The 24,217-nt window shown below is 56.2% G+C and overlaps 9 protein-coding genes across 9 annotated transcripts; 4 read left to right on the top strand and 5 right to left on the bottom strand.

Annotated features, from left to right (window-relative positions):
* Nucleotides 1-3,373: 3,373 nt before the first annotated feature.
* OLA1 (Obg-like ATPase) lies at nt 3,374-4,898 on the bottom strand (the record flags this gene model as incomplete). The annotated part of the gene is made up of 4 exons (XM_066776351.1): nt 3,374-3,543; nt 3,596-3,977; nt 4,203-4,760; nt 4,824-4,898. 4 exons carry the CDS (start codon nt 4,896-4,898, stop codon nt 3,374-3,376), a joined length of 1,185 nt encoding a protein of 394 aa, XP_066634232.1.
* A 591-nt stretch (nt 4,899-5,489) lies between these two features.
* On the top strand, nt 5,490-6,502 carry SLS55_004898 (uncharacterized protein; the record flags this gene model as incomplete). The annotated part of the gene is made up of 4 exons (XM_066776350.1): nt 5,490-5,612; nt 5,711-5,841; nt 5,898-5,994; nt 6,053-6,502. The coding sequence occupies 4 exons, from the start codon at nt 5,490-5,492 to the stop codon at nt 6,500-6,502; spliced, it is 801 nt and encodes a 266-aa protein (XP_066634231.1).
* Nucleotides 6,503-7,242: 740 nt separating this feature from the next.
* Nucleotides 7,243-7,879, bottom strand: SLS55_004897 (mitochondrial 37S ribosomal protein uS11m; the record flags this gene model as incomplete). Its single annotated transcript, XM_066776349.1, has 2 exons — nt 7,243-7,851; nt 7,874-7,879. 2 exons carry the CDS (start codon nt 7,877-7,879, stop codon nt 7,243-7,245), a joined length of 615 nt encoding a protein of 204 aa, XP_066634230.1.
* Nucleotides 7,880-8,245: 366 nt separating this feature from the next.
* On the top strand, nt 8,246-9,945 carry TIM44 (protein translocase subunit; the record flags this gene model as incomplete). The annotated part of the gene is made up of 2 exons (XM_066776348.1): nt 8,246-9,219; nt 9,270-9,945. 2 exons carry the CDS (start codon nt 8,246-8,248, stop codon nt 9,943-9,945), a joined length of 1,650 nt encoding a protein of 549 aa, XP_066634229.1.
* Nucleotides 9,946-13,740: 3,795 nt separating this feature from the next.
* On the bottom strand, nt 13,741-16,096 carry SLS55_004895 (uncharacterized protein; the record flags this gene model as incomplete). The annotated part of the gene is made up of 2 exons (XM_066776347.1): nt 13,741-16,000; nt 16,089-16,096. 2 exons carry the CDS (start codon nt 16,094-16,096, stop codon nt 13,741-13,743), a joined length of 2,268 nt encoding a protein of 755 aa, XP_066634228.1.
* Nucleotides 16,097-16,491: 395 nt separating this feature from the next.
* On the top strand, nt 16,492-17,433 carry SLS55_004894 (uncharacterized protein; the record flags this gene model as incomplete). The annotated part of the gene is made up of 5 exons (XM_066776346.1): nt 16,492-16,526; nt 16,581-16,683; nt 16,756-16,821; nt 16,952-17,074; nt 17,290-17,433. 5 exons carry the CDS (start codon nt 16,492-16,494, stop codon nt 17,431-17,433), a joined length of 471 nt encoding a protein of 156 aa, XP_066634227.1.
* Nucleotides 17,434-18,701: 1,268 nt separating this feature from the next.
* Nucleotides 18,702-19,190, bottom strand: SLS55_004893 (uncharacterized protein; the record flags this gene model as incomplete). The annotated part of the gene is made up of 2 exons (XM_066776345.1): nt 18,702-18,797; nt 18,852-19,190. 2 exons carry the CDS (start codon nt 19,188-19,190, stop codon nt 18,702-18,704), a joined length of 435 nt encoding a protein of 144 aa, XP_066634226.1.
* A 1,594-nt stretch (nt 19,191-20,784) lies between these two features.
* SLS55_004892 (uncharacterized protein) lies at nt 20,785-21,282 on the bottom strand (the record flags this gene model as incomplete). Its single annotated transcript, XM_066776344.1, has 1 exon — nt 20,785-21,282. The coding sequence occupies one exon, from the start codon at nt 21,280-21,282 to the stop codon at nt 20,785-20,787; it is 498 nt and encodes a 165-aa protein (XP_066634225.1).
* An 817-nt stretch (nt 21,283-22,099) lies between these two features.
* On the top strand, nt 22,100-23,305 carry SLS55_004891 (uncharacterized protein; the record flags this gene model as incomplete). The annotated part of the gene is made up of 3 exons (XM_066776343.1): nt 22,100-22,325; nt 22,381-22,466; nt 22,526-23,305. 3 exons carry the CDS (start codon nt 22,100-22,102, stop codon nt 23,303-23,305), a joined length of 1,092 nt encoding a protein of 363 aa, XP_066634224.1.
* Nucleotides 23,306-24,217: the final 912 nt, after the last annotated feature.

Here is a 24,217-nt window from a genome sequence, read left to right as displayed (position 1 = left end):
AAGAGATTCTACTTTGCTGGTCTCTCCTCGTTGTCCTATGGCCTTGTGCCGAGGAGCACGTATGCCCCCGTCGCCACTGAGACCGCGATTGCCCATCCAACGCTGCTCCTCGGTATCAAGATGGCATGCGGAAGTCCATCATCTGGAGACGATGCTGAACGTCGCCGTCTTCGGCTTGAAATGGGGACGCCGTTGAAAAGACTCGGTCTCCGTGTACCATGCCTTCGAACTTCGAACCCAGAGGCCAAGCACTGTCACCATGCGACTCTGGGGCCTGAAACCCTCCAGTCGCTATTCGCCATTGTTTCTTCGCGACTGAATAGTCAAGCCAGCTCCGTGGTCAGGGAAACCATTGTCGGCCTCTGACAGCTCTAATTTATATCGGCGAGCAAGCAAGCGCCGACACGTGGAAGGTTGTCTGTGCAGGTTATGCGTCGACTGGGAAAAGCGGATGCTCTCTGCGTCGCACGTGGCCTTCAGCTGCAGGAAAAGAATCGTTGGCGTGGCAGTCATTCGATACGATCATGCGCAGCTTTAGCTCATTGATCTTTCTGGGTCGGGACGTCGCTCCAGTATATAAGTGCGGTCTCTACATTCCATGGAACATCATCAATGCAGCCACTTCACACTGTAAACATCAATAAAGCCCGCGTGATGATCGAACTGCCTGCGTTTCTGTCTGCATCGAACTGCTTGCGCTTACGTTACTGCCTGCAGAATGTATTCAGGAGCTCCAAAAGCTCGCTAAAGCAGCTCTGGATGTCTAAAGCTGCCACGACCAGCGTTGATTAACATTGGTGATGATCTACTTTTATCCACGGTGAATCAAATCATCGATGATTAGAGTTACTGTGCATCGACCAGTCTACTTCGGCAGTTGCCCGTTGGCCTGTTAGTAAACACTTCAGTGAGCGCCGAAGAGTACGCAGAGCAGCACGACAGCCAAGTGAGACTCGGCTGACTTGTGTGTTGTGGCGCAGAAGTTCCAAGAGTTGCGGCACTGACATGAGAATGAGCACGGAGGAGAGACACTTAAAAGCTACAAGCTCATACCTGCAACATCTCTCGCAAGGAGCCTCGCAGTCATCCTCGTGGAGTGCGTTACGGAAGCGGGTGACGCAGTACACCGGAGATTTCACTGATTCGGAAAGCGAAGGTGCGTGTATAAGAGTCAGCATTCCCCTTTCCCCGAGAATCTCCAGAAAACCACACACCTTGGCTTATAACTTGAGGAACGAAGAGGAAACGGGACTGCGTGGCGTGTTATTTTCCATGCTTCTATGGGCCATTCCACTCGTTGATGGAGTTGGCAAAGAAGTTGTGATTATACGCAGCTGTAAGTGCGAGTGCACCGCCAGCACCGTATGCTGACGAGCACGAGCAGCATCAATACCAAGGCTGTTCTTCACCGACATTATCATCAGCGGAGTGAAGGGAGGCGCGCCTCCGTAGCGACGCGGTAGGTTCATCGCTCCACCAGCTCTACCACGGTTCGACCTCCATCGTCGTACTTCCAAACCTATTACCGCATTCAACAGCCGTCATATCCTCGGCCGTGAAGCTCCTCGGCCAGCCTCCTACCAACCCCGGACAGACAGGATACAACAACCCCGAGTGTGCTTTAGAGTGACTGTCAAATAGGATGGTCATATCTGCAGCAAAATGTTTCATCCCGTCTCATCAACAAAGTCCGCTTTATTCCCCAGAAACCTGTGGTTCGCGGGCATTGAAATCCTGCAAGAATGGTTGGATGGACGATCCAACTGTATAGAACTTGCTCAGGGGAGATTACGTTCCTTCTCTTTTATATTGATTGTGGATGGGAATTGTTGGGCTTAGATATATTCCCTCGGTACGCAAACCGTTGGTGTAAGCTGAAGCTACATGTTTTCCTCGGAGAAGAGCAACTTCTTCAGCCAGATGAAGCGGCCACCTGAGCGAATCTGGCCCAAACTATCTGCAACCGACTGTGCTACGTGAGCCCAGTTGAAAAGCGCAGAGTTGCCCAAGTGCAAGTGTAATACCTTCCAAAGATCTCGAGGGTCATGCAGACGAGTCCGATGGGTATATGCCGTTGCGATGCAGGAGAGCATGGATACGACTTGTTTACGGTCTTGCGGTGCCAGAAGCGTAGTCATCATCGAGTGCGCGGACTTCCCCAAAACTGACACACGCACAAGGCGCACATGGTCGCGGGACCTCTCACCCGACCCGACCCTCCACGATCTGCCGGGATATAAGAAGGGGCATTTCACTGCCCTTTCGAAGCTTGCCAATCGTTCAGCGCGTTGTCTGCAAACCACGATCTATCTACCAAATTTCTCACTACTCGCTACTCTCCCAGAACACAATTTGGCAACACTTGCTTGCCTTTCTCCCCTCGTCTCCTTTTGCGCAACGCGCCTCTTTCCATTCTTCAGCCCTTCCATGCAGCATCAAGAAGCGCCTTTGGTCCTCAACATCATCCTCAAACACCATCAAGCGTCGTGTCCATCATTGTCGACCAATGCTGAACACCACCATTCTTTACCGCTCCCCTCATTTCGTCCATGTAAAAGTCCACGCGCAAACCGGAAACTTGCACTTCCAGGGAAGAAAAACGGAAAAGTGCGTCGTCCGAAACCGCAACCAGGCCAAAGTGTGCCATTTGGAATATTTCGATATCTCAGCTGTCGATGGCCCAAAGGTGCACACTCCGTGAAAAGAAGAGCGTCACGAAGTCAATATAAATGGCATTCAACCCTCCCGTAGATGGCTATCGCGTGACTGCTGGCATCTCGATTCATCGATACATGCAGGGTCCGTCAATGATGGATGATGCATCGTCTGGTGGCGGGTGACAATTGACGTCTGTGCAACACCAATCGGGTGACTGCTGATTCAAGCGCCTAATCTGTCGTAAGCTTCAACATTTGTGCCACCGACGATCTCGAAGTCACGGCAGGTTACTGAAGATTTGAGCCCTGTGGTCCCCGACGAAGACACAACGTGATTTGCTTGCATGCAAGGCTCACGCTTATGCCAGGACGTTGGGTTAATTGCCAGGGTGGAGTAACACCTGAGATGCGGGTGGGCTTGGTTGTCACGATATCCGCCGGGGAATTGACTTTTTTTTTTTTTTTTTTTTGGCAGCTCACACATATCAAGTCTCACCAACGTCATCCTCAAGCGCCATGATTGCTGTATGCATAGATCATTGTCGTTTCAATTTTTCATACTGATGTTATCGTCGACGCAGCCAGTGACGCCATTGCTCGGAAGAGGCAGCGTCCTGGGTATAAGCATTCAACCTCATTCCAAACTCCAGCAATTCACCAGAAGACCCTCTCGAACCACGACTCCGCAAGAAGACCCCCAGAGCAAGTGAATTCGTTTAACCCTTAGCGGCGCCAGCCTTGATGAGCAGGATGTCTCCGTCTTCGACGACATAATCCTTGCCCTTGGTCATGATCTTACCCTGGGCCTTGCACGTCGCTTCGTCTCCAAGCTCCTTGAGAATGTTGTAGTTGTACACAATGACTTGAATGAATGTCTTCTCAAAGTCTGCAAAGCTTGTTAGTGTCAATTTCTCTTGAGACCAAGGTGTATCTCTTACCAGTGTGGATGACACCGGCAGCCTGCGGCGCCTTGATGCCGGCACGGATGGTCCACTGCCTAACCTCGTCCTCGCCAGTGGTGAAGAACGAGGCAAGGTTGAGAGCCTTGCGCATCGTGGTAATGGCCTTGGGGAGCGCCGACTGGACGCCCAGCTTCTTGCACTCCTCAGCAGCCTCCTCCTCCTTCTCGAAGTGAGTGAGGCGCTCCTCCAAGCAGATGGAGATGGGAATGATGGGGTCGCCCTCGGCGTGCTCCTTAACCCACTCAGCAATCTTGGGAAGATGCTTGTTCTTCTTACGGATGTAGTCCTTCTCGCTAAGGTTGACGAGGAAGACAACGGGCTTAGCGGTAAGAAGGAAAAGGGTGTTGATGACCTCAACCTATGAGAGCATTAGCATTGCTCAACATCAAAGCCGAAAGAGCATTGTGAAGATGGTATTTGAAGTGCATGATCAGACGGGACTTCCTCTCAGTAAGACCTCTAAGCGTTGTAATTGGTGAGGCTTTCGAAGAGCTGGGTGTATATTCGGGCTGAGCCCTTTGTCATCATTCAAGCGGGGAGGGTGCATGATTCGCGAAAAACTAAAAAAATGCTCGAAACGTACCTCCTTGGCGGACCAGTTGTTCTTGCGCACGTCCTTGCCAGCCTTGAGGTGCTCCAGAATCTTCTCGACGGTAGCTTGCTCCTCCTTGAGCTTCTTCATCTCAAGACTCTGGCCACCTCTCCTGGTCTGCTTGACAAGGTTGTCGAGGGCCTTCTCGGTGAACTCGATGTCCTTGATGCGCAGCTCCTCGCTGATGATGTCCAGGTCACGGCAGGGATCAACATCGCCCTCGACGTGGATAATCTCGGCGTCGTCGAAGCAACGAACGACCTGGAAGATGGCATCGACAGCGCGGATGTGCGACAAGAAGGCGTTGCCGAGACCAGCACCAGTCGAGGCACCACGCGTCAGACCAGCGATATCGTAGATGGTCAGGTGGGCGGGAACTTCGGACTTGGGCTTGTAGTGCTGGCACAGCCAGTCGAAGCGCTCATCGGGAACGATGACACGCGACTCCTCAGGGTCGATGGTGGCATAGGGGAAGTTGGCCGGGTTACCGAGGTGGCACTTGGTAATGGCCTGGAAGAGCGTGGACTTGCCGACGTTGGCGAGACCGACCTGAAATCACTGTCAGGGTAAGAACTTTGCATACTCAACACGTTGCGAAGGCTGCCTACATACGATGCCACTCTTCAGGTTGTTGCCGGGCCTGCCCAGCAGGATCTTCTCCTCCTTGACTTGCTTCTTGGGCGGCATTTTCCTCTTCTTGCTGCTGGCGTAGCCGCGGGTGAAGACGAGGCAGAAAAGAGCGCGGGGCTCGGTGCGTGGGAAAGCGGGGGCGCAGAGGGAGCGAGCTGCAGACCGCGGGAGGGCGCAGGCCGGGGGCGCAGTGAAGAGACGGGCGGCGCCGGGGGGGAGAATGATGGAATTGGAGCGGAGACGACTAACGAAAGTCTCTCCGAGTGGTGGTGAGGGGCTTGGTGAGAGTGAAGTGGGATGGATGATGGACAGCAAATCGGCGGGACGGACACCGCACAGCAAAAATTCGCGGCCGCTGCATCATTCCTCCGCTCCGTGCAGCTCATCACGTGGCCCGACGCGGCCGCGCCCCAACCACCAAGGTCGCACCGGGCTTCCCGCCCGCTAACCAAGCCCGTCCTCCATTCTCCTAGCCTTACACGTGCAGGCCATCCAGCTGGCGGAAGCGTCTCCAACACCTCCATTTGCCCTCAAATCCAGCCTGCTCCCCCATCGCTGCCTCGCCGCCTCTGATGCAGCCGCCCTCCAGTTCCCACTCCGCCTAATCCGCACATAGCCCCGAGAAAGCCGCCGACCAGCCCGGGCGCCATGTCTACCTCGACCTCGTCGCCGAACAAGCCCAAGAAGCAGGCGTCGCGCGCGTCGAGCCACCGCTCCACGCTCTCGGTGCAGAAGAGCGAGATCCGCATCCACGTCTACGACCTGCTGCCGGTGAGTTTGTGGACCATCCTCTTGCGGCTGCTGCCTGTCTCGGACCTTCCCGTTTCAGCCCTGCGGATCTACGCATGCTCGAGCTAACGACCGCACAGCCGGGTAAAGTTTCGTCGCTGCTGTGGACGCTCGGCAGCGGCTTGCTGCACTCGGGCGTCGTGATCAAAGACAAGGAGTATGCCTACGGCGGCCACGACCGTCGCGGCATCACCGGCGTCTACTGGACCAGGTCTGTGCCCACGCCCGTTACGTCAGTTGCCGCTGAGGATGTTCACACATGCTTAGGCCACGTCTCGAGCCGCCCGGCGGCACCTTCAGATGTGAGGTGCTGCAGGGCTTCTCCTTCCTGACCGACGATGAGCTCGCTGCCGTCATAAGAGAGGTGCGTTGTCATCCAGATCTGCACTGTCGTTGTCCGGCGATCCTGACGCGCCCCACAGGCCTCGGAGAAGTTCCAGGGCACTGCCTACAACTTGCTGACCTTCAACTGCAACCACTTCACCTCGTATCTGTGCGAAAAGCTCACTGCAAGACCCGCCCCGCGATGGCTCAACCGCGCTGCAAGCATTGGCGTTGCCCTGCCTTGCGTCGTGCCTCGGGAGTGGATTGCCCCTCCCGACCATGATACCGCTGACGGTGAGCTCCTGGACGACGACGACGAGCGCGCTGCAATGCTGCACGCCACTCAATCACAGAGTACTCTGCACCTTACCGATTCACAGGACCAGTACTCTACCGACGAAGAAGTGGAGAGCAGTCGACCGAGGAACGCTACCAAGAGGTCCACTTCCTCGACTGAAGCTGGTCGCCCACGGCGCTCTTCGGTCAAAGATACTAGTGGGCGCGAGATTCCTGCCAGCGAACGCGCTCCCGTGCATGGTAGATCTTAAGGTGTCGCCCCAAGTCGGTGTAGCCACTGCCCTTTTTCCAAAGATTTCCCATTTTCTTCATCTGGGGCACCGGAGGGTTGATACCATTGCGACTGTTACTGGCATTTTGAACTGGGTCCAGGAGGGCGGGATTTTTGTGCTCAATGAGCGTTCAAGCGCGGTCTTTCATTTGAGGGCGAGGCTTCTTAGATAGGTGATCTTATCCGTATTCCAATGGCATTCTTGTGTAGCATTTTTTTTCTCTCTTTCTTCTCTCTCCTTTTATTATCAATGTCGCGCCGGGGCCAATATTGTATGAGGTCGGTTTCAGTAGTACTGCAACATTACTGCGTCCAGGCATGTGGCCTTCGTGAGCACTTGAAGGAAAGATGTCCGGATGTAGATGCATGATTTAAACCGTACAAACACGTCCAGACAGAAAATTCCACTACTCACGTAAGTATGATCCAACATATCTGGAGATGGGGATCAATTCTTTTGCAACCCACTGATGGTGCGTGGAACGGAAAGGTGTGCTAGCTTGGAGTCGAAGCAAACATACGGACGCATATGTTCGGCAGACGCGATAAGATTAGCTTCCCGACGGCTCTCATGCCTGCTGAGGAACTGTTGCAATACTAACGAAACCGACCTCGTACAAACGGCCTAACACGTGAACCCGATCAAGACCCAGGATGATTCCAGCCCCTCCCCATGTCCGCATATTGTTTTCTTGATCAATGCCGTCGTTTTTCCTTTCTTTAGCCCAATCTCCTCGGCTTCCGGCTCCTGGAACCACCAAACTTCAACCTCGTCGAATCCGTGACCCTGACAATGCGATTGCGAATGTTCATGCCCTCGGAGCCCATGATGGCCTTGCGCACGGCCTCCCTGCCCTCGCCGAAGCCGCGGAAGACGAGCTCCAAGCGCTTGATCTCCATCAGCAGGCCGCGCTCCTGGATCTGGCTCAGCACGAAGGCGGCGAGTTGGTAGGCGGCGTCATAGCTGCTGCGGCCGGCCTTGCGGAAGCCGATGTTGCCGGCCGAGACGCTCATGAGGGCGTTGCGGTCGGGCTTGGTGAGCGTCATGTGCGTGTTGTGCTTGGTGGCCAGGACGTGCAGGTGGTACGGCTCGGGCTCCTCGGTGAGCATGACCTCGCCCGGCCGGTAGTCGATGCCGGACCGGCTGCTCAGCATGTCCGAGTAGCCGGGTCTGCCCATCGGCCGGCGGTTCACGTCGAGCGCCGAGACGAGCGTGTCGGCGGGCGACCTGTACTCGTCGTCGGCGGCGCGGCGGGCGCTGGTCGAGAAGGAGGACTTGGGCGTTGTCGCGGTGGTGGTGGTGGTCAGGAAGGCGGGCCGCGCGAGCGACTGCGTTGCGGCGCGGCAGGACAGGCATATCGAGCCTCTGAGGGCTGAGAAGGCCCGCGGGGCCCTGTTCTCCAGGACCATGGTCGGCAGCGAAGCAATTGGGGTTGCGGTTGGTGGCTTGCGCGCTTGGAGGGTTGGGATGTAGGTCGAGAGATTTCCCTCGGAGCAGCGCAGGTCGGCCGGCCGGCGGAACTTCGGGCGCTGACGCTTTTTCTTTCGTGAGGGCTCCTGCTTTCTCCGCCGGCGCCAGTGAGGTTTTCTGGGGCAAGAGCCGTTCGACAGATCCCGCCACGCCTCAACCACCTTCAATTCCTTTTCTCGCGCCTCTGCCCTCCATCGCGGCTCTTCAGTCCTTCGCGACCCGCCATCTTCATTTTCTTTCTGCGTGTCTAGAATGAAGGCGTTCGCCAGCAGCTCCGTCGGAGCGCGCATTGGAGGTGCTGCTCGCTCATCTCTCTCATCCTCCACTTCCGCCTACGCCCGCTCGCCTGCCTGCCGCCGCTTATCCACCGCCGTGCTCGAGTCGCAGCGCTCTTCCTCTCGGCTCACTTCTCCCGTCTCTTCTTCGCCTTCCTCTCTTCCTTTCCTCCGCTCGCAGCTCCAACCGCAGGACATCCTCCTCCGCTCCTCCGCCCTCTACGCCCGCCATTTCCACGCCCAGTCCTATCTAAGCCAAGAAGCGAAGAAGGCCGACCCCACAACCTCCGCCGAGGACAAGGCGCGTGCCGAGGGCGCAAAGAAGAGCTCCCCCGCCGCTGACGCCGAGACCGGCGAAAAGAAGGCCGAGGGCGAGCAGAAGGCCGAGGGCGAACAAGCCGAGGGCGAGCAGAAGGAGGGAGAGGGCAAGGGGAAGAAGAAGGAAGACGCACCCCCGCCCCCGCCGCACGGCGACAAGACCCCATGGCAGGTCTTCACCGAGACGCTGAAGACCGAGTTCCAGGCGTCGAAGGAATGGAACGACTCGACCAAGCAGCTGCAGGCCGGCGTCGAGGACTTCACCCAGAACGAGAACGTCAAGCGTGCGCGCTCCGCGTACAAGTCCGCAGCTGAGGCGGCGGGCTCCACCACTTCGACCGTCCTGAAGAAGACCGGCAGCGCCATCGGTCAGAGCGCTGCGTGGACCTGGGATACCGTGCCTGTGCGCGTGCTGAGGAAGAGTGCCAATGTGACCGGTCGTGGTATCGAGAAGATCACGAGGCCGGTGCGTCAAACCGAGGCTTACAAGAGCGTCAAGGATGTCATCGATGATGGCAGCTCGTCGAGATACGGTGGCTGGGTTGAGAAGGAGGAGCGGAGGAAGAAGAGAGAGGAGAGAGACGAGAAGTCTGGCAGGCCCAGGGTTGTCGAGAAGATGGAGGAAGACCCCGAGTACGCTTGCACTTTTCCCGTCTCTTCTCTTACATGCTAACTAGTTACAGGGCCGGTACCAACGTCACTCTTCACAAGGATGCTGCATGGAAGGCGTCGTGGAATGAGTTCCGCGAGAACAGCCGTCTCATGCAATCCCTGTTTGCTATGAAGGCCAACTACCGCGAGTCCGAGAACCCGCTCGTCTCCACCGCCCGCAGCATTTCGGACCGCGTGGCCGGTTTCTTCGCCGAGAACGAGACTGCCATGGTCATCAAGAAGTTCAAGGAGATGGACCCCACCTTCCAGCTCGAGCCTTTCTTGACCGAGATGCGCGAGTACATCCTCCCCGAGGTCCTCGACGCCTACGTCAAGGGTGACACCGAGGTCCTCAAGCTCTGGCTTTCGGCCGCCCAGTACCAGGTCTACGCTGCTCTCATGCAGCAGTACACCACTGCCGGCCTCAAGTCGGCCGGCCGCATCTTCGATATCCGGAATGTTGAGATCCTGAACGCCCGTCTGCTCGACCCCGGTGAGATTCCGGTTTTCATCGTTACTTGCAGGACGCAGGAGGTGCACGTCTTCAAGAACGCCAAGTCTGGCGAGCTTGCCGCTGGTATGGACGACAAGGTGCAACAGGTTACGTACGCCATCGGTGTCACCAGAATACCCGAGGACGTCAACAACCCCGAGACCAGGGGCTGGAGGTTGATTGAGATGCAAAAGAGCGCGAGGGATTACATCTAAATTGTTTTCCTGCTGCTGTTTTGCCCTTACATTTAAACGCTTGCTCTTCTCACTCACTGTACGAATTCTTCTCTCCGACACTCACCCCAACATTTGTTTTCCCTTTCTCTCTTGCGGCGGGCATTTTCCATGGCGTGAGCGCTGCGTGGAAAAGGAAAGAAAAGTTTCCCCTTATGTGTGTCTGTACTATTACACTTGGCGCGTCTACGATTCGTTCACGGTCGCGCTACTTACTATTGCTCCTCCTCCTTTCACCTTTTCTTTTCAAGTTTTAGACGTGGCAGGAGTCATGCGTCAAATTTTGGCCTTTTTCTTTCTTTTTTTGATGACGATAGTGGAAGGATCTAAAAGGGTAAAAGGAAAGGAAGGAATGGAAAGGAAAGGAAAGGAAAGTCCCCGCTCTCAAACTACTATGTACAGTACCTTTTTTTGTTGCGTGTTTGGAATGGTTTATACCTGGTGGTTGGGATGATGCGAAGTGTAGGTGAGTAGGTATGACCGGGTTGTGGGGAAGTAGAAGGGAGGTCGGCGGCTGCGCTGGCAGATGACGAGAAAGGATCCGTGGCGATCTTAGTAGGAGGCATGTGTGTGGCAGCCCGTTGGAAATGAGAAATGATTGAGATGAAAACTTCCTTGTGCTTTGAAACTGTGGCTGACGTTTTGGGTGTGCTGGTAGAGGCACAGCCGGTGTCGAAGAGAATTGGCCCGCATCAGCTACCTGACTGCATCGCATTTATGTCGGTAGTCGAATTCAGTCTCCGGGCGTAAATACGTGCACATTTGTCCAGACAATGTATTCAACTACCTATGTAGGAAGACTGCATCGTCCTCGGTAAGCTCAAAGGGCTTAAATCTTGTCACTGGCTGTGGAGGTAGAAATTGGCGGGAGCGCGGTGCTGCTTGGTGAAGAGACTGGCATCTTGTCTCATCCTCTGGTCATAGAGGTATTGGCAACTTGTTGGATCAACGCTAACGTAATTCAAATAGTTTCATTGAAGGGCATTGAGGTGTTTTCCGTTTCCATTTGCTGAATACGCGATGCAGTGCAGTGAATCAGAGCTCCTACCATCCACATAGATGCTGTAAAAAGTATATAGAATTTGCATGTGAGCCGAAAATGTACCAATAGTACCAACCCACCGTTTTGTTTCGGCGCACGTCCACACTTCCTACCTCAGCTGACCTGTAAGGCTGTTGTCGAATCGACTATATAAATCCATCAGGTATCGCCTTGCTTCCTCAGCCGCTACTCGCTGTTGGGTCTACCAAAGGCTTCATTCTCCAGAGATGACTGTCCTTGATCCTACAGTTTAAGAACAGAATTTCACTCGTTCGCGTCTCCCTTCCGTTGTCAGCTCAGTCGGGCAGTGCAGTTGACGCTTGTTGGAAATAAAGAAGTTGAACATGTGTAACGATGGCTGGTAGCATTGCAGAAAGCTGCTCGAACGCAGCATCAGTACTCATTGCTGAATACCATCAAGCATGTTCTTACTGTGGATTATGGGGTCGCTGAGATAGGGCGGCGGCGGCGGCGGCAGTGTGGATGGCTCCCTGTACACGAGCAGACAAGACCACGACACAGTGGATGTCCAAGTTTCTTTGAGAGAACCTTTTCGTTCAACCACTGTTGATGTAGCGGAAAAGGTGAGGGCAGATGCGGTTTTATACTCGGTGATCTACTCGGGGCGCTGAGCATCGACCTGAACCCATGATCACGCCTGGCGCGGCGCGTATGTAACGTGCTGAAATGGTAGGTCACAAGGTGGGACTCGACAAATCGCGTTGTTGGAAATAAAGCTTCAATCATTGCACTGCTTGAAAGCATGGAGATGTGCAGAATGCCAAATTGACCCGTTTTGGCTGTAGAAAGGAATGTTCTGCTCACTTGGTTCGGAGCCTGGAGATGCCATAGAAGAAGGAGGATTACTCGATGTCTCAGGCGATCATTGTTTGGCTAGAATGCTGGATATCAGTATCTGGACTGAGTGATCATGTTTACGAAGTGAGGCTTTACGAAAGTAGTAATTCGGAAGATCGGTCGATTACTCCAAGAGAAAGGTAGAAGGCAAGACAGTTCCCCAATCCCATGCGCACCATTACACCGACTTCGCCGACTTCGCCGGTGCTTGACTGTGGTAATTGGAAGCCGGAAGAGTTGGTCAGAATCTCATTTTTGAATGGTACCAGATTCCGAACTTTAAGTTCTCGTCAGCGGATTTGGCGGCGGCTAGCTAGTAGACACAAGTGACACGTGCCGGGAAACGATGGTATGCTCTGACGTGCCCTTTAAATATGATATGCTCAGGACAATTGATTCTGCAAACTCCAGCCGTGAAGGGTAGTCTTCACTCGACGTAAGAAGAAACGGACTATCGACTCGTGTGCTCCTCCGTTTTCGTGAAGAGCAATGCGCGTTCCAGGCAACGCAAATGATGTTGGCCGTTAAAGTAGGCAGGCATGGTGTTGGCTAGCAGTATATGTCCTTCAGAATGACATTCATCATCAAGTCTCCATGAAAAAGCGCCTTACTATCACATATTGCTGCAGGAGGCCCTGCGCACGCAGCCGAGATATTTAGGGGCGGCTGGACTAGTATGGCTGCTTGATCGGATGAGCAATTTCCACAAGAGTGTCCCATCAGAATTGAATTGGATCCAAAGAGGATATCAATCCTTGTCTGAGACAGGGAGGCGAGCAACACGTTGCGGCACATTTATGCAGACTCGAAACCTCAGCTCTTGTCCGGATGCACCGTCAATGTTCAGCAGGCCCGCTGCGACACATGCCATGAGATGCCAGCCACGTCCAGCAGGCTGCACTTTTCCAGATCTGCTGATCGTTGGAGGTTTCCATCAGATGTTTACCGTGGTGGTTTGGCTATAAGACTGATATTTTATCCTCTCATACAGTCCGCAGAGTCAACAAATCACTCAATAGTAGTCTGTCAAAGACATCGAATTCAACGGTTTTCTATGTACTCCAGAACTTTTCTTCCTCTTGCCGCTTTGCTATCACGAAGCTCTCCAGTGAGCATGTTCGGACCACTCTTTTCACTCAGCACACCTATCCTCTATCGATCAGGACGGTGTCAGTCGTCCTTACCACTAATAGAAGCCCTTCATGATTCATATGAGTTGCTGCGCCTCACCATCACGACTACGAGTATCGGTGCTTTCGGCGGTGTACGCAGTGGGATAAAGGGGGCGAACGCGTCCAACGCCGAACGAAGTAATCCATAGCAGCGCACCAAAGGATGTCAGAAGAGCGCCAGAAAATGGCCAGAAGAGTGCCACGACTCCGAGCCCTCTTTCGTGCTTCGACACCGGTATTTTAAAACGAGTTTGACCATCTACCCACCCTGCCTGTCACGAGTCGACAGTTTGGATATCCCCCCTTCTACCTCTGAGTAGTTGGAAACTTTCGCGAGATATTCTTCGTACACGATCAACCCACCACACAAACACATCCCTCTATACCCAGAACCTCCTCTTTTTCCCCCACCACACCATCTCAAAAGGGCAAGACACCTCACGCGACAATGAGCCCGAGGGAACCACCATCCCTGCGCAAAGAAACGCCGTATCCACCGCCCCACCCCCCCAAAAAATACAAGACCAGAAAATGCTTTGCATACATGCGTGATGATGATGATGATGATGATGACGACCCTTCCACCCCCGCCCATCTCCAACCGTACAGCGAGAAAATGCGCCGCCACAGCTGTAGACGTACGTACGTATGTATGTACATATACAAACCCCATCCATCTTTCGTCACCAAACCCCCCTCCCCCCATCAATCCAGCGACTCATAATCCGACTCGCGCTTCTTCGTCCCCTCCCTCTTCTCCGAGCTCATGAACCCACCACCACTACCGCCGCCGTCCTCCTTCGCCGACGAGCCGTCCGGCTCCGGTGGTTGCCAGTCGATCTCGCCCTCGACCGGTGCGGCGAAATCATCAATGATTTTCTGAATGACGGCTTCGTCGTCGTCGACGACGACCGTATCAGCAGCAGCAACAACAGGGGGATCGTCGGAAGGACGAGCAGCAGCAGCAGGAGCAACAACAGGGCGACGATGATCATCGGAAGAACGGGCAGCAGTAGCGGCGGCGGCGGCGGAGGCAGCGGAGGCAGCAGCATTAGCCCCCTGTTGTTGCTGTTGCTGTTGCTGTTGCTGTTGCTGTTGCTGTTGCTGCCAAGTCTCCAAGACCCTCCCCTCGGCCTCGAACTTCGCCGCCATGTCCGCCCTCAGCACCCACTCCTGCCTGCGGTCCTCCGTGGCGCCGAAGACGCCCAAGCCCCTGCGGCGCATCTTCTCGAAGTCCTTTTCCAGCGCGCCGGCGCGGTACCCGGCGGCGCGGTCGGCCTCGGCGAGCACCTGGTCGAAAACGTCGCGGCGGTCGCAGCGCCAGCACAGGCCCAGCATGTGCAGGTACGTCGAGCGGTCGAGCGGTTTGGGTTTGGGGGCGGCGGCGGCCGCCCGCTGCGCGCGCAGCTCCTGCAGCTGCTGCCACACGGCGAGCCCGGCCGACCAGTCGCGGCGCTCCGCGCACGCGTGCAGGAAGCGCGTGAGGCCCGCGGCGTCGAAGCCCCAGCCGTCGGCCGCGAGCGTGGCGCAGATGTCGATGGTGCGCTCCAGCCCGTGGAACTTGAGCAGGCCCGCGATGATGGTGCTCATGACGCGCGGCGTGGGGTGCACCTTCTGGACGAGCCGGGACGGGCTGCGCGGGTGGCGGATGACGCGGTTCTGCAGCTTGTAGAGCGTGGCGGCGTGGTCGAGGGCGATCGAGGGCCGGGCGAGCATCAGCGCGTAGCTGGTCGTGCTCATGCCCGTCATCAGCTGCATGAAGCGCGTGAAGCCGTGCTGGTTGTTGGTGAGGACGTGGTGCGAGAGGGCGGCGGCGCAGGTGATTTCGTCCGGCCGCATGTGGACCTCGTGGATGGAGTCGATGACCATGGAGCAGAAGGTGTGCTCTCTGAGCCGGGTGAAGCCCAGGAGCAGTGCGTTGTAGGTCGTGATATTGGGTGGGGCGGGCGAGACAAGGAGCTCCTCGCAGATGGTCCCGATGAGGCTGGGGACGGTGACTTCGCCCCGGAAGCACTGTTCGAAGCTGTCGAATATCCGTTCGTTCATGGCGTGGCATTTGCTGTGGAAGAGACCGTCGTAGTCTTGCTCGTAGTACGGATATTTCCCAAAGATGGGCTTGAATTCTGGGACATCTTTGTCTCGTCTCGGGGCCTTGGTCCGTTGGAGGAAGTCATCAATGCTCAGCAAATAGTTGAACTTGGACGCCTCTTTCTTCATGGCGAGATGATACACATTTTCCGGCAGCCAGCATTCAGGAACGTTGTCCCACTTTCTCCGCAGTGGATAGCGGTCCAGCCGTGCTTCGGTGACCATTCTCAACACCAATCTGGCCATGGACAGGTTCATGGTCTGTATCTTCCGTCGCGTCCAGCGAGACTCCAGTCCCTCGATTTTCCGGGCGTCCGTGGCGTACAATGACTGCGGAGGAAAATAGTCGGGGTCAAAGACCGGCCCAGTGTTTTCGGGCCACTCGGGTCTCCCTGATTCCAGCATTGTGTATCTTCTTGCATCCCTCCACTCTATCTCCATCCAGTCTGGGTCCTCCTTCTCCAGCTCAGCTTCCCTTTTTTCCGCCTTTTCAAAGCCACTTTTTCTCAGCTGTTCCAGCTTCTCGCGCATGATTTCCTCTGCAGCTTGGGGATCCTTGACGTCGGCGACCGCGTCTTTCAACCATTCTGCAATCTCTTCAGCACCCCTGCCCTCGAAGCCGACAAACTGGTCTGCCTCGCGCTTCCGCCCGGCTGCCTTGGCCTTTCCCTTGTCCTCGTGCTTGCCCTTGTCCCGCGCCCCATCCCGCGTCCGCTCGCTTCCCCGCTCCTTCGGGGTTCGTTTGTCTGCATCGCCGGGGCCCAACTCCTCTTTGGCGCCTTGGATGGCATGATTCCACTTCTCCCTGCGCTGCTGCTTGGCGCGGCCGTCGGCGACAGCGGCACAGGCGAATATGGCCGAGTAGAAGATTGTGGAGCTCGGGATCGCGGCCAGGCGTTTGCGGAAGGCGGTGGTGGAGCGGCGGGCGACGGCGGTCGAGTAGGAGAGGCATTGGTGGCAGCGACAGGTGCATTTGGTAGCCCGCAATGTTCGCGACCAGAGGGTTTGCATTATTCGGGGCTACCGGCGTGGCATTGTCCGTCAAGAGCGTGTCCGGGCGGCCGCGAAGAAGACGGCTCGACGGCTCGATGAGGATGCGAGGGTCAATTGCGATGGGGCAGACGCGCTGCGGCGGGCGCGGCTCGCGTGGTAAGGCGGTGTGGTGGGTGCAGAGGGCGGATGTGAGGTGGTTCTTGTTCTCCGGTGTGCCATGAGCTGATCTCTCCGCGAAAGAATCCCTGCGCGACGCGCTTTCTACGGCCGGCGGGCGGGTGGCCAAGTGACGCCCGCCCCGCCTGAAGCCTCACCTCTGCCCCTCCATCTCCTCCGACGCCGTCCCGCAGCCTTCGCCAGTTTTTTCCAAGCACCATGCTGGCCCTCACTCTGACCGCCGAGCTGGAGGGGTGATGCCTCCCGGAAGCCCGTTGTTGCAGCCGAAAATGCTTACACAAAGGCAGCGTGACGGACCTGATGCCCAACGACACCCAAGAGAACCCTTTCTACTACACTTTCAAAGTCCAATGCACCTCTTGCCGCGAGATCCACCCTAACTGGGTGAGCGTGAGTCGCTTTGTCAGTTCGACTTTTTTTCTCCAATGCTGCGGATGCTAGATTCCTAACCCTTGCATGCAGGAACAAAACGAGCAGAGCGGCAGCAGGGGCGAAGCCAACTTTGTGTGGAAGTGCAAGAACTGCAAGGTAGAGAACCTTCCATCTATTTTCACTCTTTGCACTGGGCGGGTCTACCGATTAGCTCGATCGTCACTTCACTCTTGCAATCCTTGCAATGCATCAATTCCCCAATCGAGCAAGACTGACGGCGTTACAGAGAGAGCACTCTGCCAACATCACCGATGCTCCCAAGCCCTACCCCCAGCAATCGCCGCCAAAGAGCCAGAAGATCATCACCTTCGACTGCCGTGGTCTTGAGTTCGTCGAGTTCAAGCCGGATGTAAGCACTTTAGTTTTTATATTTTCTACTTTCACTATTTCTACTCCTCCCCAATGCCCTTCGTCGATTTTGCCTCTTCGACCGGCGTAATCGCAGGAGGCGATCGAAGGGACGGCATTTCCAACCTTGTTTCTCTCTCTTATCCTCCTAGAGTCCCTATCTCCTGCGCTCGCTCTCCACAATCCTCCAGGCTGCCCCTAACACAATCCCCACAGGGCGAATGGTCCGCCACGGGCGTCGACTCCAACACCAAGTTCGACGCCATCGACCTGACCGAGGGCGACTGGTTCGACTACGACGAGAAGGCGGGCGATGAGGTCAGCATCAAGGATCAGAAGTGGGAGATCGTTCGGGCTTGAACTGCGCTGGGAGCAGCGTCAGAGATGAGAGACGGCTGGTCGGGCGGGGGACGTCTGTGGAATGAACGATATGGGAGTTGGGAGTGAGTGGACAAAATATGAAAATGAAAAATGGGGGCCAGTGAGCTGATACTAGCTCGTTGAGAGGAATAGGTCATCGTAGAAAAAATTACGCATTTCCATGGCCTGCGATGGAACATTGCACTTGAAGCGTATGTTCGGATTCTGATTTGGGCCCTGAACATCCGATAAAGCAAGCGCCTAGACGTAGACCCTGACTGTAGAATAGATATAGAAGGGTATACTTGCTGCATCAACCTTCAGTGGAAAGTCGCGCAATTCAAATTCAATAGTGCGCGTTTGTTGGCCGATCCGACAGCGAGCATAGCCGTAGTTCATACACGCATTTTGGCGTCAGCACACCAGAGCTTTCATTTGAGAATTTGATTGTTTGAATATTCACAAGGAATGAGTATCGTATCTCATCATCCATGCTGCCTAGCACGGCCCGCTCCCATCCACGCCGCAAACCAACGACGACGACGATGTGTTGATGGACCAGCGGAAAAGAATATAGAGAAAAGGAGGTGAAAAAAAGCTAACACCATGCCAAATACCCCAGTGCCGTGCCTCCCTACCCAATAAGCTTTTCCCCCTCGTGTTCGCGACGCTTACCACTGCGCCACGATCCTTCGTGGCGATATACCCTTCGTCCCAATCCGGCCCAGCCCCCCTCCTTGTCGGTATTAGCCGAAGGGGGTGGTGGCCCCCACAACAACGCCTGCTGCACCGCTGTTGGCGAGATGAGTAGCGGAGTGGGGGCCTAGACTGCTGAAGGGCGGCGATGGGCGCATCGTGGCGAAGTTGCTGATCATGACCGTGTTTCGGTGGAGTATGTGTTGGCGGCGGTGTTGTTGCCTACCAACATCGCCCGGTCGGAGTCGGTCGGAGAGTCGAGACTAACTGCTTTTTCACGCGCCGTGTCGTGCAAAGATCGACAAGCGTCGTTTGGCTATTCGTCGATGGGGCATGCTCTTGACCAGAGTTGTTTATTGTCGAGTCTCTGAAGGTTTGTGAGACCGCATTCGCAAGTGGCGATGGGAGAGGCCGAAGGCCGTATCAAGGCCGGCGACCTGATGTCGTTGTGACAGGTTGTGGGAACGAAAGGAGTGAATGGTAGACCGGACCGTCAGTAGTATGGACCAGATTGGTTTTCGTTTCGATCGTTTCGCATGTTCCGTTCGTTTGGTTGATTTGTTTCAATCACTTCAGAAGAGGAGCAGCAGTGCAGTGCCTGCGACGGTCACCATGCCTCTCAGCCACAGGTCACGAAGACAAGCGCCGTCGACGGTGCAGGAGTGGGCCTGTGGGAATCAGTGATGTGTTCTAACCGGGAGTAATGGATAGAGATGGGCTACCTTTGGCGTCTCCTGTTCGGCTTCTGCGGTTGTAGCCGACTTTGGGACAACTGTTTCGGCAAGCATGATCTGGGCGTCGAGTGAATGCTCTGCGTCAAAAGTGAGGTTCTCGGCTGAGTTCGCAGAAGTGGGCTCCAAGTCGGTCTTTGCACGCTCTTCGGCTGCGGCTGAGGATTCGGACAAGATGGAGTCGCGGCGAGGAGTGGCACCCCAAGCGTTCATGGTTTTAGAAGAGTCGAGCGTTTCCAGGAAGGACTTGACACGGGTGTCCAGTGCTTCGCGGAGGCTGTCGGAAAGAGCCCACGGCTGGGTGGGGGGTTGTTCGTTCTGACGTTCCATGATGGCGGTGGGCTGGATCTTGTTGCACAAAAAGGGACCGGAGTGTCTTGGGCGTCACCCGAGCCTTGATTGAGCTGAGGCTGAAGTAGGGGGCCCGTTGGCGCAATGTTCCACGGTGTATTGCGCGATAACAGGCGAGCAATCTCGGACTTCCTTCTTTGGATGGCGTGCTTATTGGCTGGTTGCACGAAACGCGCAGTGACGATGCCGTGGGACGTTTGCAGGCCAAGCTTACAGCTTAGAAGAGGTGCTGAGAGGGATGTTGGGTTTTCTTGCTCCAACCAAGAGGTCCTTCACGTCGGTGGTCTTGCTGTAGGCTTGAAAGAGGAGGCCGAGTTACGAAGACTTGTCAGACTTGGCGTTGCTTATCGACGGCGAATTTATGAATGTGTCCGGACGTGGCAGGGTTTTGTAGGGAATCGGTTCCTCGCGGAAGAATCGGGGCTTAAGACGTCATGGTCAGCAATGGTGTTGGCGGCAACACGGCACGGAGCGGCTGTGGACTACCTTTAGAGCGTTTGCAGATCGGACGGGCACAAATCCACCAGGCAATGGGCAGAAACAGCGTGTAATCTGGCTTTCTCCGGTGGGCAGGACGCAAGTACCAAGCCTTTCTCCTCACAAGGAACGGGAGTGCGGTGGCTGTTATGTAGAGCAAATAGGCTTCAGCGCCAAGCATTGAGGTAATAGCGAGAGGTACGGTGTGGGTAATGATGCAAGCGCAAAGCTAGCACGGCATTCGGCGCGAGCCCCGAGGCGAGGATGGACTTCCCAGTCTGGTATGTGTGGAGATGACTCTCGGGCTGTTGTGATCAAGATGTGGGATCACGCAATTGGGTGTACCAGTAGTGATAGGGCGCTGCGGGCGGCGGCCAATGCGCGTGCAGCTGGACACTTGGGCCGGTCGTATTGCGCCGGCAAAGCTGCAGGGTCCACAAGGCGGGTGAAAAGATGAAGTCAAAAACACTAGCAGCTCTGAACACGAGCACAAGGGCCGGCCACGGTGGCTTGGGGTTTTAAAGCGGCCGGACTGAAGCTTGAGCCGCCTCTTCCTGCCTTCGGGTGGTGCTGCCGCAGCTGAAGCAGCCCCTGCGTCGCCGTGTTTGCCAAGCTCGCTTGGCGAGTTTGATGGTAGGCGTGGTCCGCGGAGGCCGGTCTACTTTTGCCCATGCCTTCCAGTGGCTGGCCTTTGCGAATCGAGACCGCTGCATTGCAGCTGACGGCGCGGTGAGAAGGACCGCAAGGGCGAACGGCGCACGGCGGAGCGGCCGATCGACATCCAGTCGTGGAGGTTTCCGCCGTGTCTGCTGATGTTCGGCGTCCTCCATGGCGCATGCCAGCAGCACAGGCAAGGAAAAGGCAGGGGACCAGGCTCACCGGAGCTGCTACCATGCGGGGTTGGGAGTCGGTAGTTCGAGGCGGCTTCGACCTTCGTGGCACATCCTTGTCACCCGTCGCTTCGCTCATGCTATCAATAGCCTCCTAATAACCATCCGCGTTCGGTAGTCGACGATAGTCTCTCGTGTGGTTTTAATTGGGGCTCGTATACCAGAAAACGCCGAACCAGCTCCTTTCCCCCCGAGCACTCGCTTGCTCAGAGGAAAACTCCTTCTTGCTCGTCTTGCGCCTCACTCTCGGCATGAGTCGCACTGTTCGCTGAGGCGGCTGTGGCGCCCTCGGTGGGCTGTCGGTAGCCTTCTGTCGCACTTTGGTTTTGCGCACTGCCCTCGCTCCTGTGCTCGCCAGTGTCGCCGTTTCGCTGCGCTTCACCGGCGTCTCCGTTGACTTGCTCCTTGCCCGCATCCGCCTTGGCATCGTCGACCCAAAGCATGCCGCGATTCACCTCGACCTCCAGCTTCAGGAGCTCGATGCGGTCCTCCATGCGCGCCATGACCTCTCCATTCTCCCTGATCGCCTCGGCGCAGTCGCCGTCGCCGTCGTCCGCGAAGGGCTGCAGCTGCAGGTTCGAGCGGCGCAGATGGTAGATGGAGTTGCGCAGCTCGGCTGCTTTGGCGTGCAGCGAGGGCACCGTCAGTTCCTTGATGGCATCAGCGAAGGCGGCCGGCGTGATTGGCAGGGCCTCGGCGGACATTGTGCGGGTGTCGGGACGTGAGCCGTTATTTCTAGAGCGCCGCAGTGCAGGTTGTTTGGCGTGAAGTCGGCGTCTGCGTGTGTGGATATTTTTTGATGACGCGCAGCGCGGAGCTTTGTGAAGCGGGCGGCGATGCCTTTTCTAAGTGGCCGCGCGCGTGCGTCACTTCGCGCCTGCCTACTACGTATACCCTCTCCCCCCACCGTCCACAGCAATGAGCAATGCGTGGATCGTAGCATGTAGGCCGTTTTCTGGGCTACGCTTGTCCTCGCTCGCCCTTCCAACCTGGCCAATTGCCTCCGCCGTCGCCGCGGCTCGTCCTGCATCGCCGAGATCGCTCCCTTCACACAGCTCGCGCCTCGGCACAACACCACTCAGATGCTACAGCCTCCGCCCGCCACTCCTTCGCCTGCTTGACCGTCGCCAATTTACCACGTCCACAGCTGCCCTCGCCCGTAGACCGGTCGCATCAAAGAAAGCCGACCCCGCCCCGAAGTCGGAAGCCCATAAGGCAGCGTTTGGAGATGCAGAGGGAAAGAAGGATATGCTACTCCCTGGTGGAGACTTGCGCCAAGACAAGATAACTAGAATATTCGGACCTGGAATTTCGGCGGCCGAGGGCAACGCTTTCCTCCTTCTTCTACAGCACCGCCGTGTGACAGGAAGTCTGGCTGAAGAAGGTGTTGAGGGATCGACTCCAATCTCGAGAGAGCGCGCGCTGAATGCGCTCGAGTATCTCCGCAGCACATACCCTGTCGATGAAGAAGCGGCAGCGGCAGAGTGGGCCCGCAAGGAAGCCCAGCGGCTAGAAGAGGAGATGATCCAACGAGCCCAGGACCTGAGGTTGTACAAGAAGGCGGATGCGGAGCAAACGCTTGGCAGTGTATATGGGCACAGCGAGCTGGAAGCCTTGAGGAGAAGGAATGAGGAGGCTTATGAACGACAAACAAAAGAGCAAGAACGGCGCAAAAAAGTTCAAGGAGGGAGAAGTGATGCTGGGAAGAGCGGTACTCTAGGTCCGATCAAGGCCAAGACAGAGCTACGTAAGTGATGGTCATGGATACCGCCATGATTTCGGGGCTGATATAGAGCGTGCAGGTAAGAAGGAGAAGTCTGAATGGGTCAAGTATTACGAGGAGCAGGCTATGATACGGAAAGAAAAGGAGGCTCCCAAGATGAGCGCTGTAAGCTTTCCGCACCCACAACTCAGAGACTCAAAACCTTAATCGTGCTATCTGCCCAGGCTGCACGCATCCTCCCTACTGCTCTCATCTCCGCCCTCATTCTCGCCGGTCTTTACATCTTCACCGAAATCTACACGCCCCCGGTCGCCGCCGCACGCCTCTGGCCCGACACGCCCCCGGCACTGGCAACCTGCTTCGCGCTCCTCAACATCAACCTCCTCATCTTCCTCGCCTGGCGCTTCCCGCCCTTCTACCGGCCCTTCAACAAGTACCTGCTGCAGACGCCGGGCTACCCGACCGCGCTCTCCGTCCTGGGCAACGTCTTCTCGCACCAGGACCCGAAGCACCTCTTCATGAACATGCTGATCCTCATGGGCGCCGGCCCGCAGCTGCACGAGCTCGTCGGCCGCGCCGACTTCCTCGCCATCTACCTCGCCGGCGGCGTCCTCGGCTCGCTCGGCTCGCTCGTCGTCAGCGTCGCCCGCCGCAACTTCGCCACCTCCACCCTCGGCGCGTCGGGCGCCCTCGCCGCCACCATCGGCGCCCTCCTGCTGCTCCGCGACGCCGACGCCTTCACCGTCCCCTTCTTCCCCGAGTACCGCGTCCCCGTCTCGTCGCACGGCCTCCTCGCCGCCTGCCTCGCCTACGAGCTCTGGGGCCTCACCCGCGCCGGCCGCACCGGCATGGACCACGTCGCCCACCTCGGCGGCTACTTGACCGGCATGGCCGCCGCCGGCCTGCTGAAGTGGCGCCTCGCCGAGAGGACGAGGGTCGCCGAGGAGAAGAAGAAGGAGATGGGCTTCCTGCAACGGACTTTCGGCGCCGGGAAGGACAAATAAGGCTCACGGATGAACTGAGAAGAGATGCTGCTTAAAGTTATATCCCATCGGTGGCGGTAAAAAGGGTTTTGCGGAAGGCGAGAGTTGTATGTGGACGTCCTGGTATATGTTCAATGTCGCAAAAGTATGGCGGACCATTGGTTGTGGGACGATGCGAAAGGGCTGTAGACACTCCGCTCCAGGTGGCATTGTCAGTTAGTTGCTGTCTGTGCTTGATGCTGCAGGCTATCATGCACCATTAGTAACAGGCGAAAGATATCTTTACTCACGCACACCGCGGTTTCGAACACATTGTCGTACAGTGATGTGTTTGGTTTAATAAATTTCTACTAATTTCACTCTTGCTCGTTTATCCTTAATTCGACAAGCGTGAGTGGGTGGATGAGAAAGCAAACAAAGAAAAAAACAAGACGACAGGGGGTATGCGGTTTTGACCTTGAACCATCCGAGAAAACACGGCTTTTGTGTTGCGTCAGGAGAAGGAGAGAGAGAAATGATCGTCTTTTTCAAAGCGTGTTGAAGCCGGATCTCACCCCATATTTTGGAAAGGAAAATGAAAAAACAAAATTAACAGTCCTATTCCACTCGTCCTACCGTCTGAAGGATGGAAGAGGTTACCCAAAAAGCCTGCGCACGCACGCACTAGCCCGTCCCTGTCTCCTAACTCCATGCAATGGCCACAAATGAAACAGAGAAGAAAATCGGAGGTACGGTGCCAACAACGCATGGTCGTGTTGGTCGTTCTTCGGTGGTGCTCTGGATAGGCTTATTCGAATGCGCTGAGGTCAAGCGGCACACTGCTACCACGGCCGGCTCTGTACTTCTTAGGCCCACTGGTAAATTCACGCGGCTTGGGTAGCTGCGAGTCGTCCTGGAACTTCCAGCGGCCGTCGTTGATGCGAAGCATGTTCG

The sequence above is a fragment of the Diplodia seriata genome (genome assembly GCF_021436955.1).
Source record: "Diplodia seriata strain FDS-637 chromosome Unknown scaffold_4, whole genome shotgun sequence".
Lineage (NCBI taxonomy): Eukaryota > Fungi > Ascomycota > Dothideomycetes > Botryosphaeriales > Botryosphaeriaceae > Diplodia > Diplodia seriata.
This window is presented reverse-complemented; position numbering and strand designations above follow the sequence as displayed.